At 36.0% G+C, this 20,909-nt stretch overlaps 1 protein-coding gene across 3 annotated transcripts in view; it reads right to left on the bottom strand.

Moving 5' to 3' along the window:
* Nucleotides 1-20,909, bottom strand: part of LOC149961125 (glutamate receptor ionotropic, NMDA 2B-like) — a 176,902-nt gene that overhangs the window by 24,406 nt on the left and 131,587 nt on the right. For all 3 annotated transcript variants that reach the window (XM_090175008.1, XM_090175000.1, XM_090175015.1), the window contains 6 exons: nt 7,206-7,390; nt 5,531-5,784; nt 2,225-2,411; nt 1,113-1,242; nt 817-1,037; nt 599-746 (listed from right to left, as the gene is read on the bottom strand). In XM_090175008.1, coding sequence (XP_090031134.1) covers nt 599-746; nt 817-1,037; nt 1,113-1,242; nt 2,225-2,411; nt 5,531-5,784; nt 7,206-7,390 — 1,125 coding nt within the window. The remainder of the gene's footprint in view (nt 1-598; nt 747-816; nt 1,038-1,112; nt 1,243-2,224; nt 2,412-5,530; nt 5,785-7,205; nt 7,391-20,909) is intronic.

Here is a 20,909-nt window from a genome sequence, read left to right as displayed (position 1 = left end):
CGATGCGAAAAGTCCTGGCCATAAGCTGTTGAATTAGGTCTGCTAAGCAGACGATTTATTATTTTAAAACACCAAGAGACGGCTTAGAAGACGAAGCCTCAGCCACTAGGTTGTTATTATTTGCTAAGGGTTATTGTTGGAAATAAGGCCATTCGATAGGGATGACCATTTGTTCAATCGATTTTTTTATTTAAATCAGATCTTTTGGATTATATTGATTTTTATTGGCTCTTTTCCTGAATAATAAACGGAAATTTTACTTTTATTAATTAGCTAATCTATTTTAATTTAAACAAAAACTATTTTGGTCATTTTTATTCCTACATTAAAATACATCTTATGATTTAAATCAATGATTTAAAAAATCGGTTGATTTAAATCTTGATTTTAATCATGATTTAAAACAAATCAGCTAACCCTGATTCAGATGAAGGCAACCGTAATCACGAAAAGGTTACCAGGGGCTATTAGCTCTAGATGACCCGCTAGGTTCAAAAGCGAAACAGCCAGTCACCTAAGTCAGATTTGATTTATATATGGTTTGTTTCGTTTTGCTAAAGTAGAGTTATTTGTAAGCACTAATCGAAGAAAATCTTACTGTTTGAACTCCCCAGGTGCCATCCTCGACGCGATGCAAGTCGTAAGTGAATCCGATGTCATTAGAAAATTTCTGCAGCAAATCGATGCAAAAACCGGTGCAGCAGCGAAAGAATCGCGGGTTCTTGTAGGCCTCTGTCATGTTCAACCTTTATGACCACAAAACGTCATCATCAACTGCCATCGATCGAGCCATTATTTAAAATCACTTCTATTTACCCGATAAGTTGCGTTTCAGGTACAATTCGACATCGGACGGAACGGCTGGCTTGGCACAGTCCGGTAAAGTTGTCTGGCAGCATCATGTTCATGTAGGGTGGCTCTTCCATGAAGGTGACCTTCAAGTTAAACTTCTCCGGCACGCCGCGAGGTGGCACTGGCGAGTCTCCGGGCCACACGATGTCTTTGATGTCAATGCCTGACGGGTTCCACGAGCCGATCTGTCAGTGGATGGATTCGAGGATGAACTATTGGTTCCAAATGTTTCGTAAACAAAATCTGGAAAATGCAATTACCTTATCCCAATTTCTTTTGTCTCTCAAATTGACCACGTCCAATTCAACGTACTTCAGGGTTCCGTCCGTGTTAAACTCGATGTTGGGCTGTCCAGAGTTTTTAAGTTTGAAGCTGACGTTTCGCAAATGTCTGCGGCGAAAAAAGTTACGTTGTTTTGGCGAAAACAAAGAAGACTTTTAGCTATATTAAGTTAAATTTCAATGGTAATCCTAGTCTTTTTCATAGCAGGGTGTATGGAGAGTCAATAGCGGCACATTTGACCTACTGACGGTTACCTGAAAATGATTTGGGTACATTTGTTCGAATTTCATTCGTCCGAATGGTGGTACAAATGTCCGAATGCCAGAAAACAGGATCGTATGTCCGAAAACGTATTTCATTTGCCCGAAAACTTTATCACAACTTTTGTTGGAGATTTAGTCGTTCAATTTATGTTAACTTTACTGGCGAATTTCATTTGTTCGAATAATCGTTTGTCCGTTTTTTCGAAAATTAGGAATTGGTTGTTTTTTTTTAAATATTGTTAATATAAGAAAATAGTAACAATAACGTGAACCTAATCTAACCTAACCTAACCTAACCTAAAATATCCACAACATTCAACGCAATTCCCAATAACTAACAAACAACGATATTTACAATGTAGTTTTTTATTTTTTATTCTTGCACTAAATAAAATCCGGACCAAAAAAAACAGCAATAAGAAATACTAATTTAGCGACAGAATTCGGACAAGTGATACTACCGATTCGGACGAATGAAACAAACAAGTTGTCCAATTCGAACAATTGAAACATTGGTTATTTCGGCGGTTCGGACGAATGAAATTCGAACATTTGTTCCACCGTTCGGACGATTGAAATTCGAACAAAGGAACCTACCCCCTCAAAATACGCGACTTGGCCAACGATGGGCCAAATGTGACACTAAAACGTGTGATAAATTGATTTTAAAGGGAGTGTAACGTTTCATATTTAATGCGGACCACTTAATTATACTCCCTTCAAAACATGTCTGCACACTAGTATTTGGCCTAGATTATCTAGATAAGTAGTCTATGGTTCGTGAAAATAGCGAAAATTAAGTGAATTAAGAGTTGGGCTAACAGTACTTGGACAGAGTGTCTCCTTGCTTCCAAATCGAATCATTTGCCTCGCAGCTAACCTTGGGATCTAAAGAATGATTGGACACGCCCTTGATGACGTCGCTGCTGTAACGTTCCAGGCCATGAGCGAACACGTAGACGGCTGACTCGATGGCTTCCAGTAGTTTCTCTTTCGTCGAGTTGAAACGAATTCCTAACGACAAACAACAACGATCACAAATATACTCTTAAGCAACACCACACCGCAGTGGCGTAGCAGGAGGGACCGGTCCGCCCTGGGCAGAACCTTTTTAGGGGCGGCATTTTTTATCTTAGCTATCCTTCGAAATATTTATAGCTTGGAGTATAGAAGTTGACTGGAGGGGAAATTCCCATATCTGTAGCATTCAGTTTCTTCCCCCATCACGCTGCCTAAGCCCTCCCGACATGCACTGCGTTCTTGGTAGGGGCCAACGTTTTACCTAAACTCTAGCGACGAAAAAGATAGTTATTTCCAAGGCTTCCTTTAAATATTTCTTAGCAAAGGGAACCATTGTGTTTGAGATTTCCTTTTTGTTGTATATTTTATCTCAACATTGTCACCTTCAATTAATAATTTTTATTTATAAAAGAGAAAAATAACTTGTTAGGCCTTCGTTTAGAGCATAGCGCCGAACCAATTTTCAACGGCGGCGGCGGGAACGATAATTAGTTCGGCGGCGGCGTGGCGCGCCGATTTTCCGAAAATAATCGGCGGCGTTGAAAATAATCGGCGGCGGCGGCGCCTAAGGGGAAAAACTGCCCCCCCCCCTCAGAAATAGCGCCAGCCTTTTAATAGACCGCTAGAACTTAAATTGTTAAACACATTTAAAAAATACATGTTTAATAGAATGTATTTTATTAAAATAGGAACCACTTGTTTCCAAAACAAAGAAAAAGTAACTTTGGTTACATACTATCAGATGTAACTTATTTAATCATAAGTGTGCCTGAAAGAATATTTTCATAAAGATACCTTGTTGCAAGGATATGACGTTATTGACGTCACTTCCCAGTCGATGACGGTTTTATCGTCATCAAAACTAGTTCTCGCGTAGGGGGGAAGGAAGTTAAAACCAGTTTTACGCGACGTTAGTGCTGTATTTTCTTTGGTGGCTGTCAAAGACTATATAAAGTTACGCGTAGCTTTATATAGTCTTTGGTGGCTGTGAAACAAGGTCTCATTTAAATTTTTAATACAGATATGTTAAACAGAGGCACACTTATGAGTAACTATGTCACATATGATACTATTAAACTAAAACATTTACGCTAGTAATAACAATACTGTACTAATTTACTACCATTTCACTAGTATTATTATCTATACACTCTTTTTAGAAACATTTGCTGGGCGCCGCCATTATCGTACAGACAACCAACGAGCCAGCCCTCTACCGCATAAATTTCATCCCCCCAAATCCGGTTTTTTCCCCGCGCATTTAAGTCTATTATCACAAATTATTTTACCTTTGTATCAAAGGAATTTTTAAAATGTAATAGAATAGTTATTGCTGAATGCAGCCAATGCAGCTGATACGTTTCTGTACTTATTACAAAATACGAGGCGAGGCAACTCCAAAGCCGTTTTCATTTCTCTCTCTCCTATCCCAGCTATCTGCTGCAGAAAATCTTGGTGCAGTGGTGCCAGATCTTTTGGAAATTATTAATTATTTTTTATTTTATAACGCTAGTACGGTGCACCCAACAGCCTAGGAATCGTAGCACTACCAAAAGAAAAATCTATGTAGTTTAGATCTCAAAACGTAATTATTATACTTTAATAATGGAAATTAATTCGGTGGCGAAATGAAAATGTTTCGGCGGCGGCGTTTGATAGGCGGCGCTATCCTCTACCTGCGTTTTTAAATACAACATTAGACAATATAACAAGATTTACCTTAATGTTTTGGAATAATTTTTGAAAATATACTATATGTGAGATCATGTTGATATCCAAAATGTTTTAAACTTAAACAATCCATTATAAAAAATAACTAATACAAACGGAAATCAAATAACAATTTCATCCATATTAAACTACTCCAAGATCCAATCGAATATTTAAAATTTTGTTTCAATAAAAACCCGATTGGGGGCGACGCTTAAGGCGCCCCTACAGTGGAGCAAAGGATTCTGGGTAACGTTGAGCCTGACAGACTTCACGCCGTCTTTTCCCCTCCAGTCAACTACTCTACTTCAAGGGTAGAGGAGAGAGTGACTGATCTGGTGGGCGGAAAACTCTTCTAGTTACGCCACTGCAACGCTGAGCTCATAATGACTGGAACACATTTGTAGCACCATCTAGTGGATAAAATCTATACGAGTGATCGTGAGTTGTCGGATTTCAGACGGGGTCTGGGAGATAAAACCCGGAAACAATGTACATTCGAAATCAGAGAAAAAAGCCGATTTTAAATGTTTTTTTACTGAAATATATTTTTTTAAATTCTAAAGTAGAAGAATTAGCACCATCGGCATTTGTGCCAGAATTAATTAACCTTTAGTTGCTGAGTAAATTAAGAAGTTCTTAATTTATAATTTTATAATATTTCCTTAAGCAGTTAAGTTTTAATTGGAAGGAAAAGCAACGAAGGAAAAATGATTTATTAACTTTTGTGAAACCTAATTTTCACCCGACTAGAAAACTGAGCATCTCGACCAGCTCCGGGTCAGAGATGAAAACCGGATGACCCCTGGGGCACGTCAAAATTCTAAGAATTCTTCCCTTGATAGTTAGAATACTCACTTCTCAAAATTTTGACGGTCCTTCTTACAGGAAGTGACGTCATCTCTTCTCACGAGTTCTCTTGAGAAGAGTGAGAAACTGAGAATGCCTCCAAGCATTCTCACTTGGTCAATTTACAAATAAAAATGGCAGCTAATATTCTAATAAGTTTACTTGATGCTGAAGAAAATAAACATTATGATATTTTTGTGGACGAAAATTAATTTTAGATAATATAGAATGTTTAGTTAATTTCCTATGAAACCTTTCCTTTTAAATTATAAATAAAATCTTTCCTTCCTTCATATATTGTCGTGAAATCGTGTAAAAATAATATTTATTGTCAAAGGCTTAGTTTACTACGTTCGTGGAACTATCGTAAGCCGCCATCTTTAGAAGAGCCTTTTTACATTTGACGCATTTTAGCAAGTTCTCCCGGGGAGAAAATTTTCACGAAGAACTCTTCTCAAGAGAAGAATTCCTTCTCAGAATTTTGACGCGCCCCTGACGTTCAGGGTTTCCGTATGATCCTATTCATAAAATGATTGGTTGTAAAGACAACGTACCCAACATTCCGGGAGGGAATTCTTGAGGGGCAATATCGTTCATGTTGGGACCAATGGCAGCTTGCGTCACAATCCAGATGTAGTTCCTGCCGGTCAATCCTAATCTCCGAGCGGCTCTCAAAATGACCGCGGCTTCGTCCTTACTGCTGTAAAGCGTAATTACCCGCGCTTCGCTGTTGGCCAATGGCTCCAATTCGTTCTGGACACCATCGAGTTCGTTGGATTTCAATGTGAAAATATCCATTATGTCGAACCTGTGAACAAAAACAATCTTGTTCGTTTTGCCCAAAATTACAATACTTTGTTTTAGTTTTTTTATTTAAGGTAAAACCCTCTGAAGGTTTAGTTAAGATTTCTGACACCAGATGGGGGAAGAACCTTGTCAGCAAAGCGCTGAGTTGATAACTTACAATACACAAAAAAACTATTTACAACTAATTCCGGCGAAAAAATCTGTACACTTTGAAAATCGACTTTTGAAGATAATATAAGCATATTTCTGATGCCAAATAGTTTCCATATTATCCGCGGATAATATGGCTAATGATGTTTTAGGCGCTGCTTAGTGGTTTTTGAAGAAGGTTATCCCTTAAATTTTTGGGAAAAGAAAAGGTTGGAGGTTATATTCCCTTAAATAATTCTTATCTCGTAAGAAGAATAAGTAAACTAAATAAATAAATTAGGGGGTTCTTACACGTTAAGAAGAGTGTTATAGATCATATAAAATATAATTTATTAAACTATTTAATCATTGAGAAAGCTGGTCAAAGTGTCCTTTTACATTCCTCTACAGGGTGTCTTCATTAGATCCGCCCAGGCATCTTTCTCAAAACCTATACCTTCTAGAAATTTTCAGTATGTACTCCCTAGGGGGAGATCATTGTTATTTGTGAATTTCAAAAAAATCGTGAAATTTTTCACGGTTTTAGAATTTGTGGTTTTTGAACGCTAGATGCTAGACGAAAAGTTTCAATGAGTACGTTGTAGTATGCTCTAAAACATTTAATGGAGTTAGTATGGTCAAAATCGTACATTTTGTAACTTAAATAATAGCTCATGGAAAATAACAAGTTGGTACTACCCAAATGTTTTTATGCCTCATATTATTGTAATGGTTGTCTGTGAAAAATGAACATGTTTTGAGCCAAATCATTGTTTTACCTTTACAAATTAAATGTTAGAACAAGTGCAATTTTATAAGGAATTACAGTAGAACCCCGCACACGTTCTCTAGAGACAAAATGTTGGTGTTTTTTTTTATTAAACAAGAAAAAGTAGTTTTTAGGGTCTACAAAATGTCTAATTTATGCCAACTGAATTTCCGAAAGCTTTATTTTTGCACTTATGATTCGTTTAAAAATTTCTAGAAGGTATAGTTTTTGAGAAAAATTCCTGGGCTGATCAAATAAAGACACCCTGTATAAAATATTTTTAATAAATTCGTTCATTTATTTCAAAACGACGTTTTCAAAATAGACAATAAGATCAGCTATTGTCTGTTCTACCACGATTAGAACTTTTTAAGAGATTTTTACAAATTGAATCCGACTGACCTGGACAGGCTGGACTGAGAACGCATAATATAGTTTTAGTTTCATTAAACAAACTTATCGTATCATAACCTAATTGCGAATCAAAACTGCCAACAAATCTGCATTTTCTTAGTAGAACTTACAAATTTGGTTTTCCAGACAGATGAACTTGTTCTCGAATGGCCCTAATGAAGTTATCGTGTCCACCCAATTCCGTTGTGACCACCGAGAATCGTTTCCAATTGTATCGTTTCAAGATGGACAAAATAGCCGCCGCTTGATGATCCACAGATGGCGCCAGCTGCAATACCCTCGTATCCGAAACCCTCTGAAATTAAAACGCAATATCAATTAATGCCATCTCATTTATACAGGGCATAATATAGGCATATCAATTTTTAGATTACTGGTAGTTCGATTAAAAGGGACCATTTCATTTAGGGAAATAAACAACATTGAAAATAGCAAGTTGGGCAAGACAAAATAAACTTTCAATGCTTTGTGAAAATAATATATTGTGCACATGAAAGCTACCATTTTCGTCCAATTATCATGTAAAGTTACAGCTTTCGCAGTGGCGTAGCTAAGGGAAACTGGGGTCACGTGCCCCCCAAAACCTTGGTTGTTTGTACAATTGTTATTTTTGCAATTCGTTTAAAAAAATCTACGGATTTTAATTGAATAACATTCGAAAATTAAATTTCACGCTGGTTTCTCGAATGAATACTGTTTAGTGAAAGCTGTAGCTTTCCATGATAACGAAATGGATAATCTTAGCTTTCGTCATAAAATGTACAAAAAGCTACTTTTGAAATTTTCTTTAATTTGGCTTGACCAGCTTGTTCTCTTTGTAAATCTGAATTGCAAAACCTTTAAAACCGCCCAAAAAGTTCGTTTTGTTTTGCATATATTAATGCGAAAACCTTTCAACCGTGTTTAGTTTAGTCTAGTCTACATTAAAGTGCATTATTTCCGCCGAACGAGTTCCACTTCACTAAAACCATCTACTTGATTCAATTTTTCTAATAAAGTCTAAAATGTAGTTCAAAGACTTCGCGAGGAACCCTTTTCTAGTTTAAACCATGTGTGGGGATCGAACGAAGTAGCCGTTATATTTTTCCATTTCATAAGAAACACAATGAAATTAAAATGCAGGTTCGTTTTCAATTTCCTCGAAAGCATTGTATTATTTTTCGTCCACATCATTCTTAAAACGCCTCAAGGTGGAAGCACCAACGCGAAACTCCGGGTAAAGATACATTTATCGAATTAAGAAACTTCGAAGGAGGTCGGATTATTTTCAATCGGGATCCTGGGGCTGAGAGTGATAAATTCCTCTCTTTGGCGAGTGGAATAAGCTGCAGGGCGGGCTGGGATTCCTTATTGATGGAGATGGAGAATATTGAAAAATGAATCGAGTATATATTTAAATGCGTGGGCAATTTTGGCACGAGACGAATAGAAGGAAACAAACAACGCTTAATTTTCCATATACGATTCTTGGCGGGTTAACACAATTCCGCAGGCGCGGTAGATCTTGCAAATATATCATTTGGTCCTTTGGATTTAGTTGAATCTTAGACCGGGCCGCCGGGAGCGAATCCGTGACCCAATAGAACCGTGACTATAGGATATAGCTATACATTTTATGGGATAAGTATACCTAGTTGGTTACAAATCGTGCCCAGGGGAAATATTAATATCGGGTCTCAATAGAACCGTGACTATTTTCTATAGTCATGTATTTTATAGGATAAGTATACCTAGTTTGCTACAAATCGGGCCCACGAAGCTGCACGGGCCCCGGAAAATAATAATTTCGTGACCGAATAGAACCGTGACTAATAATAATAATAATAATCAGATAGGCTAATACCCAAGGCACCACCTTATTCTATTGGATAAAGCTATCCTTTTTATGGAAGAAGTATACCTAGTTCGTTGCAAATAGGGCCCCCAAAGGCTGCACGGGCCCCGGTTATTTGTACCGCCTTCCCCACTCTTTTGTCGGACCTGATTTTAGGACTATTGTCCCCGCGAAACGCAATGCTTTTTCCTATTGTTATTCCATAGAATTTAAAAACAATTCCAAATAACACTATTTTAGAACCATGAGCTATAGTAATGGAAATACGCTATCAAATGGTTTTAAAAAGTAATAAAAATTAATGCATGAGTTCGAGTATTATTAAGTTAAGAAGAACTGCCTATGGACGGCAATGAAAAGAGTGATTAAAAATGGACCATAATTATGGACTATTCTACTTATTTGCGTTTTTTATCACAGAAATATTAAAAGTCGCGTATCTCAACTTGTTTGACTTTTGCTCTGAGGTAGCGATATAGTATCAACTGTTTACCAAGATGGCGTCAAAATCCATCACAAAACCGCTCTAATCTACCACGAGCTAAAATTGGCTGAATATTACGGCAGCTATCGCTTAAACGATATATTTGTATCAACCATTTTCCAAGATGGTGTCGAATTTCAACGAAAAATTATACATCTACTGAGTGTGATGTCACTAGTGAACGCAAAAATAGTCAGCCTCGGCTAAATGCTAAAGCAGCTATTTAAAGGATTTAATTTATTTCGAACTTTTCCAAGATGTCGTTCCATTTTAATCAAAACCAAAGTTTTGCATATATTAAACTATAATTAATAAGGCTAATACCCAAAGCACCATCATTGAATTAAGTCATCGTGCGACTTTGAATGCCATTATTTCGGGTTATATTTCGTAGGAGGATGGTAGCAAGCCCTTCATGCCACCTTAGAGCAACAAACACAAGGAGAACGCAGCTAGCCTTTAAACACTCCAACGCAGTGTTGTGTACAAATTTCATTGTAAGAGCCTTTACGCTGAAGGTTTTCCGGAAAGGGGGAAGACAATTTCCGAATTTCCCCCTTCCGACGGCAGCAGGCGCTAACGCGTCTAACCAATGTAAACTGTACGCAAGAAAATGCACGACTTTTGGCGGGTTGCGTTCTCCTTTTGTGGGGTGTTGTGTTTGTTGCTCCTAGATGCCACAAAGGCCAGGAGCTCCATTATCTCACTATTACCGTTCACCAATGCAAGTTCTATTGTGACTAACTAACACAGAACGTATCAGCCACATCGCTTTCAAATTATGAATACTAACTAATTAGCTAATGTTTTTTTTAAACTTAAAATATTATACTCATTTCAGACGACGCTTTAAACTTGGTATTTGAATTTCCTGGAGTAAACCAAAGCGAACATTTTGTTCTGAAGTATTAATGAACAAGTTGGCAAGCCAAAATATACCTCTCCTCGGAAGAATTGTCCCTAGTGGTATTAATTTCTCGAGATGACCCTTAAAGATAGATCTCCGCAATTCAGAGTTATTTACTAAAAACGTAATCACGGTTCAATCCCGCCCGGTATAAAATTTTAATTAAAATTAAAATAATTGAGGCGAAACAACCGATTATAATTTTTTCAGAATATTATAAATTAAGTAGTTACAACAGTAAACTAAAACAATGCACAATTGAATTTAACCCTTTTTACAGTACAAGTTTATCAGTTGAATATAATACGGAGCAAATTTTAATGAAAGAAATATCTGCAGAGGGTATTTGTATTTCAAAGTAAAAAGTAATAGATTTCCTTGACTAAACGAAGTACGTAACCGAAACAAAACAAAATGAAAATAAAGTTAAAATAGCTTTCATTACAGTCCAGTACTAACTAGGCAAAAGTCTTAAATTGGTTTTTTAATCACCCTAATATTTATTCAGCCCACAATCGAAAGACGTTCAAAAATAAAAACAAGAAAGAAAATTGAAAAATCCTTTGACGAAAAAAGCTTTTAATGTCACCACCGCCACAAAAGAAATTGGGTTCCCCCGTTTTGAGCCCCATCTTGCAACCCCCTTTTTAGGGCTACTCCGTTAATGGGCACCTCCGGTAGAGGGCGGGGCAGGTAGGTAAGCGATTATCAAGTTTGGCGAAAGGCTTAAAGATAAATTTCGCTCCTTTTTTGACTTGAGGTGATTTTTAAAAGACTAGCCTGATAAAAATCAAACAGACAGCGGACGAAAAAAAATCATTTAAGCCTCGGCAGTTTTAATTTAATTTCGAAATAGCTACTTTAAATTTTTTTTGGGTGCTATGGGCCCAGTTAATAGTTGATTGTAAAGACGTAATGTCTTTCAGTGAGCTAAAGGGGGGCGATTTGGGCAGAAGATAAAATCCTAACTTCCCTAGATTGAACCATTAAGAGACCGCTACTGAAGATACATCGAGGTTTCATGTTACTGCGTATCATGTATGAGAGCCAAAGTGTATAGATTCTTTTACGCGCGTATTTCATGGGAGTCGCCATTACCGTGCTACACGCGAGATAACGGGTTTTGGGGGAAAGAACTTTAAACGGAAGAGCTACGTGCAGTACGTCTATGGCAGCTGCCTGTGGAGAAAATCGTGGGAGGGTCCTTGATGGGGGGAAAGACGCGCGTAAAAGAGTGTATAGCTAGCGTACTTTTATGTGAAAACTCGGAGCTACTCCTTTTGCGGTGACTTTGCAAGTTTTCTCCCCACTGGTTAAAGGATTCCCCATCCATAAAAACGTGTTGAGCTTAACGGAAATAGGGAGTGTAGGGAGCTGTTGACGTTACATGAAGGGCTTGCCCCCACCCTCCTACGCAGTAAAATACGACCCCATGAATTACTGTCATTAAACATTTCACGAGGACTTGAGCCTAAGGTGGTGCCATAGGTATTAGCCTAGCTGATTATAATTATTATTATTATTATTAAGTATCTGAACAAAATCCAGACGATTTTCTGATAATTTAACATGCTTGAAGCCTGATAATTTAACATATTTGAAGTCTGATAATTTTACGTATTTGAAGTCCGGAAATTTTACACATTTGAAGTCTGATAATTTTACATATTGGAAGTCTGATAATTTTACACATTGGAAGTCTGATAATTTTACACATTGGAAGTCTGATAATTTTACACATTAGAAGTCTGATAATTTTACATATTGGAAGTCTGATAATTTTACATATTGGAAGTCTGATAATTTTACATATTGGAAGTCTGATAATTTTACATATTGGAAGTCTGATAGTTTAACATATTTTAAGTCTGGTAATTTTACATATTGTAAGTCTGATAATTTTACATATTGTAAGTCTGATAATTTTACATATTGTAAGTCTGATAATTTTACATATTCGAAGTCTGATAATTTTACATATTGTAAGTCTGATAATTTTACATATTTGAAGTCTGATAATTTTACATATTTTAAGTCTGGTAATTTTACATATTGTAAGTCTGATAATTTTACATATTGTAAGTCTGATAATTTTACATATTTGAAGTCTGATAATTTTACATATTTGAAGTCTGATAATTTTACATATTTGAAGTCTGATAATTTTACATATTTGAAGTCTGATAATTTTACATATTTGAAGTCTGATAATTTTACATGTTTGAAGTCTGATAATTTTACATATTTGAAAAAAATAAAAAGATGTTATGTCTAATAGTTAAAAACACTCTCAAACCAATTAATTTTAAAACTTTTCGAGTTTAATAAATATGAAAATCGAATAAGATAATTAAAATAATTTTGAGTCTGATAATTTTAAAAATGCAAGTCTGATAAAATTTAAAAAAATCGAGTCTGATAATTTTAAATAAAATCACAAATCAGTCAATCATTGAACTTTCGAAATCGATAAAATAAAAAATGGATTCTGATAGTTTTACAGAAGGCACCATTTCCTTCGTAATATTTCAAAGGTAATTAAAACTATTTACATATTAATGATTACTTAACGTTTCAATTAATATAAATCAACGTTAATACTAAATAATATAATTAAATTAACAACAATCTCAAAATCAGACGGAGATAAATAAAGATGAACCTCGAAAATGTCCAAACGCCTTTGAGATGAAAATGGCCAAAAAGGGAAGCCTTCGCGATCCAAATAGAAATTTAATTAATCACTCAGGTAGAAAGAAAGCTAATGCAAAAATACTGCCGCACTGGCTGCTTTGTTTCATTTTATTGTCTGTTCCTGAGTCAATTTCCGGGATTTCGTCCGAATTGTCCGCTGCTGACTCCCATAAATTCGTGACACGCAAATGGAACCGTCCCAACCTCTCAATTTGCCTCCGTTGTCTTCGGTTATTTGGTGTTTGTGTTTCCGGCAAAGCAAAGCTTCGGGATATCTCCGCCTTCAAGTCTTCCCGCGTCTCGGAACACGAAGAAGAATGGCAAGCTTTATCCATTTGTTTCGGTTTATTTTTACGCAAGTTTCGGAATTTTTTATTCTATTTTAGTCCGGCGACATCTACTGGTAGAAATACACTCTGACAAAGAGACATATTCAACAAATTTCGTTGTTTCATGTTTTAGTTGACACGATTGCTAAACTGGATCCCAGGCTATAAAGGGAGAGTACACAGAGGACTTCGTCGCTGTCGGTTCTATGAATAAGGAGCCCTCTATCTACCGGGACTATTAACTTAAAGAGGAATTTTAGAATTAAATAAATATTAAATTCAAGTTGATAATTAATTTATATTTTATTTTATTTTTTTATAATGTATTTTTTATATTTATTATAATTCATTATATTTTATTTTACTTTATTATACTATATTTTATTATATTTTATTATATTATATTTAATTATATTTTATTACATTTTACTAGATTTTTCATATTTTATTATATTTTAGTATATTAAATTGTATTGTATTTTAATAAATTTATTAAATAAATTATATATCAAATAGTTACATTAAATAGTAAATTAAATTATATATTGAATAGTTAAGTTAAATAATAAATTTATTAAATTAAATTATATATGGAATAGTTAAATTAAATTATATATGGAATAGTTAAATTAAATAATATATGGAATAGTTAAATTAAATTATGTATGGAATAGTTAAATTCAATAATAAATTTATTAAATTAAATTATATATGGAATAGTTAAATTAAAAATAAATTTATTAAATTAAATTATATATGGAATAGTTAAATTAAATTATGAATTTATTAAAGTAAGTTAAACATGGAATAGTGGAATTATATTATACATTAAATAGTTAACTTAAATTATATATTGAATAGTTAAATTAAATTATACAATATAAAAATAGTTTAATTAAAGTATATATTGAATACTGAATAGTTAAATTAAATTATACAATATAAAAAATAGTTTAATTAAATTATATATTGAATACTAAATAGTTAAATTAAATTATACAATATAAAAAATAGTTTAATTAAATTATATATTGAATACTAAATAGTTAAATTTAATTATATATTAAACTTATAAAATTATGTTAATATTAATCTTACTGCTTTTTTCTCGCCAAATGTTCGGTTTCACGAATGTAGATGGCAACCTAAGCGCCGAACTATATTTTGCTTTTTTGACAACCCGTTATTTGATATACAGGAACTGTTATATTATAGCGTTCCGTGGACATGAACCGGCTGCCCCGCTAATTCTGTTTCGGATCGAGAACCCGTCGCCAAAATATGGAAAATGAATATTATCGATCCGAAAAATGCACGCTTTCAGAGAAACGAACATTTAGAGTGAAGCACTTGAGAGTTGTCCATTATAACGCTTTTATTTATACCAGATGGCGCCAATTTAAACCATTTGGTGAAAAAAGAATAAATAATCACAACACTTCATATTACAAAAGCCTTCTAACACTATTTGAAGCGATGGTTGATGTAAAATAAAACTTCTACTAAAGAAACAATAGGGAGCTAAGACTCCGTAGCTTTGGCTTTGGCCGCCATGTTGGGTATAATTTTTTTTCAATAGGAAAAAGCATGGGTGACGTCGTGAGACGTAGAACTGTTAGCTCCCTATTGGTTTTCACGATTTTTAGATAATTTCTATGTTTCAGAATGTTAACGACATCTAAAAAGAGCTCAGTTATCTAAAAATTGTTTTTTTTTTGTGGTTACCCTTTTTAATTTATTTATTGCATGTTTATTGAGGCGATTATATTAGAAACACGTGTTTGTTCCGTTCGCGTGTCAGATCATGGACGAATTACTAAAGGACACTTCGCGGGCTGCCTTCTACCACGCTATCTCCAAAGTTTGACTTCTGTTTCGAGGCATTTAACTAACTGGGGGGAAGACACGTTTTCGGGGGGTAAAAACGGACTTTTCAGGGGCAAGAAAAGTGATAACTCTTGAAACACTGTTACCCTCTATTGGCGAATTTCTGAAATATTATAAATAAAATACTGTCTGCTCTCGAGATAAATATTCAAACATTTTATATTACGTGTTTAATAGTGGTATAAAGTGTTTATTTTAATTACATACCGGTTGTTTATTCGCCAATAGACGTTTACAAAATAGCACGATGGTTTGTTTTAAATCCACGTTGTATTTGCCCCTGAAGTCGAAGCTGGTGCGCCCTTCTGAGATAATCCATGGTCAGATATAAATCTTCCTGATATCAAGAATGTATTTATTTATACTCAGGGAGAATGAATATGTCGAGACTATCGACGGACACGTTGAGCCCCTAACCCCGTCACGCTAAGGGGGGGGGGGGGAGGAAAAAAGGAGGCGGTCTTATTTTTGCGTCCTCGCAGCAGCGTTAATCTCGTCGGAAAACGTAATTTTTAAGAACCAATGAGATTGCAGTATTATTTGATTTTACTAAATAGGAAGAGCATACCGGGGGGGGGGGGGGGCAACGGGTAGAATTGGAGAAACGCTAAAAATAATCTCGACATATTCACTCTCCCTGAGTATAAATAAATACATTCTTGCTGATATTGATACAGATTTTAAAATCGAACCACGTGATGATGCACTTACAAGTGTTAGATGTGTCGTTGATTAATATTTTTCACAAAATTCTTGTCATTCGTATCTCGGGTTCACATTTCAATGCATTGCCTGCTCGTGAGTGTGTGTGACCTGTTTTCGTTGCCATGGTAGCCAGTTTACGTTGGTCATGGCATTAAGATTATTTTTGTGGTCACGCTATTATTTGAATCTCAGGATCATGTCGTGTTTTTGCCTCGTGATCTGTTATGTAAAATACTGTCATGGCGGACGTTATAACGAATGTCTATGATGCTACGAGAAACAAACGAATATACAAAATATCTTATAACCCAGTCAAGTGTACGTGTTACGAGCATTATTTAGTCATATTATCATATTATAAGTGACACACAGACGGGGACAGTGGCTTATTACTGAATCTGTAGCTCCGCCCACAATCTTAAAGAGAAGAGGAGATACTGGAAATTGATACGTAAAATCTCTTGTTCGTACTCACGAGGAGACTACCCGAGGTGATAATCACCGATTTGGTTGAAACTAGGTGGGTATGTAGACCTTATAGAAACATGAAATTTCACCAAGGGAAAATTTGCAATGGGCATTAGTTTTGCCATGGCAACCGAAAATGTTTTGACAACACAGTATGTATATATTCCCATTGAAAATAACAATCTAATCAATTTTTACATATTTTGACCAAATTGACCAGAATTCAACAAAATATAATAAATTTAATTTCATTTGTCAATTTTGATCTTTTTTTTTGGTTTTGAAATTTTAATTTTTTTTTTACATTTTTCACAGGGGGGGGGGGGGGGGCTTAGAAGCGCTCAGATTCCCATGTTATTTTCAATGGGAAAATATACATACTGTGTTGTCAAAAACATTTTCGGTTCCCATGGCAAAACTAATGCCCATTGCAACTTTTCCCTTGGTGAAATTTCATGTTACTATAAGATCTACATACCCACCTAGTTTCAACCAAATCGGTGATTATCACCTCGGGTAGTCTCCTCGTCAGTTCATGTTTACATCTTTCGATGTCTGATTTATTATTTATAATTGATTGAAATTAATGATTATACTAACAAGAAGAGTACCCGAGGTGTTTATTGCCGATTTTGTAGGCGCAATGTATACATTTATCAGATATAAAATTTCCAAAAAGGGGACGTTGCACTACCCATTCGATTTGCCATGGCAACCGAAAATGTTTTTCCTTATTTTACCCCAATAATGTTCCTATTTACCCAAACTTGATGAAATTGACCTAAATGTGGACAAATTAAAAAAAAATCCGTAGGAAGAACCCTGTGAAACCGAGAAAATCCCAATAAATGGAGATTTTTTGTTTTAAGTGGTCAAAAACATTTTCGTTTGTCATGGCAAATCAAATGGGTAATGCAGCGTCTCCTTTTGGAAAATTTCATATCTCATATAGGTCTACATTACGCCCGCAGGGTAGCTAGGGGTGCCATTTGCCTGTCAAAAAGTTTGGCAGAGTGGCGGGCCATAGCAAGGTATAAAAATAATATTAGATTGTTACAATATTATTATTATACCTTATAATTTTTAATAGTATAATAATAATATGGTTACAAAATTATATTAAATTATAATAAAATGTATGTTATGTAATGTAATATAATATAATATAATATAATATAATATATTAAAACTGATTGCTCACTAGTGTTAGAAAAAGCTGGCTTATTTCTGAAACTATAGCTCCTACAAAACTTTTGTTCTTAGCTGCCTCGATCAGTTCTTGGTTTACCTATGTCTGCAACGGCCTTATTAATTATTAAGGCGGGATATTGAGCTCATATTCTTATAAATCCCGCGTAATCTGGCGTCGTTATCGATTCAAAACTTTAAAGTAATAAATGACTAATGGCATTTATCCCTCTTTAAACATCAAAGGCGCATCTAGTCTGATCATCTTGGCAGCGAGGGCGAAAGCCGTAAAACGATATAAAGTAACAGGTTCGAATAGCAGCCCAACTCCCAACTTGAGTCGTCTGGGCTCGAGAGGTGGTTGTTTAAAGCGAACGCGATCAATTTGTTATTAGCGGGTGCTTTCAGTTATTAATGCCGAAAATGCGGACTTCTCCGTCGAGATTAAGGATACCGGAGAGCTTGAGTGGTGGTTTCGTTGGGGCTCCCAAGTTAGCTTGACGTAACGTTTTCGAAACTTGTAGAAGTTAACGGTAATAGTTAGTGTAGGCTCGCGTGGAGTATAGGGCTTGCCACCACCCTCCTATGCATTGTAACCCGATCACCTGTTTAAGGCATTAAAAGTCACTAGATGTCTTGAGCCTAAGGTGGTGCCTTGGTTATTAACCTAGCTGATTATTATTACCTTACTATTGTAATACAACCGTAAAACCAAGGTCACAGTGTCGCTCGAAACCACTTTTCACGGTGAATTACCCCTTCATTTTATTGATTCAAACTGACATTCTTAACAAATTAAACTGGAAGGCTTAAAGGTCTTAGCGCGACTTTGTGTTTGGCTGTAGCAAAATTACAAGAATGTCTGATTTTCGTATGAAAATTAAAATTTACTACTATAACTCAAAATCATTTCGCCATAACTAACGCGTAGTAGGTTTAAAAAAAAAAAAAATTTTACGTGGGTCTTTCTAATTGTAACTCTTTGTCACTAGGGGAATGGTTGTCGAAAAAGCCTATTTTTGCGATACTTTATTTTGTAAACCGCACCTCATAAATAATTCAAAAATAAAATAGTTTACCTCGGTTCTTCTGATATCCGTTTTTTACAATTTGGTTTAGGTTATAGAAAAATGTATTGAAAAGGGCTGGATTTGCCCCTTGAAGTGGTTTTCCCGGCAAACCAAACAGAGGTAAAGATGTAACCTATTGTTTTTTCAATTTCATATTTTAACTCAGAAACCGTTGAGATGTCTTTTATAACAATTTTGTCTATGCTAACCGAAAAAGTATTGAAAAATGCCCGTTTGCCCCTTGAAGTGGATTTTCTGGCTAAACCAACGGAGCAATTTTTTTTTATTTTTTGAATTGATGGCACTTTTTGAGCTAGAGACCGTTAAGATATACCTCGCTACAATGTTGTCTTTGTCCGGGAAATCTATTAAAAGTGCAGTTTTTGCCCCTTAAAGTAGATTTTTCGCCAAAACCGACAAAGGTACTAGGGTTAACTATCTTTTTTCGAATTGCTCTCATTTTTTGAACTAGAACTAAGGAACCGTTGAGATTCTTGCGATAGCAAATTTATCTAGTTTAATTACTAGTTTCACTGCACTAATATGCAAAGGGTAAGTTCAGCGAACGTAGGCAATAGCTATTAACACGAGGAAACCTTTCGGCCCCTCCTGAGTGAGCAAACAAAGTGGCATTATCCCCCTTTAATGGTATTCCTTAAGCGTCCCTATAATATTCCCCATTTCGGCCCGTGGTCACGATTGGCCTTGATGCGGAAGAACAAAGTGGACTCGCACCACTAGCGCAAAAAAACGTGACCTCTCCTTCTAACGCCTCTGTTCTTCGCTCCTTCCGTCAGAGCGATGAAAGACGTTGAGGGGCTCAAAGAGCGGCAAATCTCCTTAAGGCGCATCTAGAGGGAGAGGGGAAGTAATCCATAACAGGCAAAACCCATCGCCAACCATTTTTGCGGATCTAAGACTAAGCCAACGGAAATCATCCGGCCGCGCGGTCTCCGAATAACAACAGAAACCTAAACTAGCTCTCGAAGGCTCTATCCCACGGACAAAGATCCTTAAGAAGTTGGCCAAGATACCCAAAGTTTTTAAATATGGGGAACAAAATATAATGATTCGGTTTTTGAATTTTGGTCGGTATTTTACGTTTTTACTTTTGGTTAGTTTTTTACGGTTTAGTAGGATTGGTCGGTTGTTGTCAGTTTTAGTCGGGCTTATCGGTTTTGTCTTTGGGCATTTATGGCTTTTAGACTTTGTCGTTTTGGTCGGTTTTTGTCTTCGTGCTTATTGTAGTTTTTTTTACGTTTTAGTCGGGTTTATCGGTTTTGTCTTTGGGCGTTTATGGCTTTTAGACTTGGTTGGTTTTTGTCTTTGGGCGTACTGGAGTGGTTTACGTTTTAGTCGGGTTTAGCGGTTTAGTCTTTGTGCGTTTATGGCTTTTAAGCCCCATTTTCATGCTCGCTGATAGCGGATAAAAATCGTCAAAATTCGCTTCCGCCACTCGCAAGCGTGAAAATAAAGCTAAATTATCTGTTTGAAACAGATCGACGCGGAAAGTGAAAAAGTGTATAGCTGAAGCGGATTTTGACGATTTTTACCCGCTACCAGCGAGCATGAAAATGGGGCTTTAGACTTGGTTGGTTTTTGTCTTTGGGCGTACTGGAGTGGTTTACGTTTTAGTCGGGCTTATCGGTTTTGTCTTTGGGCGTTTATGGCTTTTAGACTTGGTTGGTTTTTGTCTTTGGGCGTACTGGAGTGGTTTACGTTTTAGTCGGGCTTATCGGTTTTGTCTTTGGGCGTTTATGGCTTTTAGACTTGGTTGGTTTTTGTCTTTGGGTGTACTGGAGTGGTTTACGTTTTAGTCGGGCTTATCGGTTTTGTCTTTGGGCGTTTATGGCTTTTAGACTTGGTTGGTTTTTGTCTTTGGGCGTACTGGAGTGGTTTACGTTTTAGTCGGGTTTATCGGTTTTGTCTTTGGGCGTTTATGGCTTTTAGACTTGGTTGGTTTTTGTCTTTGGGCGTACTGGAGTGGTTTACGTTTTAGTCGGGCTTATCGGTTTTGTCTTTGGGCGTTTATGGCTTTTAGACTTGGTTGGTTTTTGTCTTTGGGCGTACTGGAGTGGTTTACGTTTTAGTCGGGTTTATCGGTTTTGTCTTTGGGCGTTTATGGCTTTTAGACTTGGTCGGATTTGGTCTTGGGCGTATTGGCTTTTTTCTGCTCTGTTGTTTTCAATCAAAACTAATTCAGAGAGGCAATACACAGAAAGACGTTTGTACCTCGAAATCCTTACAA

The sequence above is a fragment of the Leiobunum rupestre genome, chromosome 1, assembly GCF_980474605.1.
Source record: "Leiobunum rupestre chromosome 1, qqLeiRupe1.1.hap1, whole genome shotgun sequence".
In the NCBI taxonomy this organism is placed as follows: Eukaryota; Metazoa; Arthropoda; class Arachnida; order Opiliones; family Sclerosomatidae; genus Leiobunum; species Leiobunum rupestre.
This window is presented reverse-complemented; position numbering and strand designations above follow the sequence as displayed.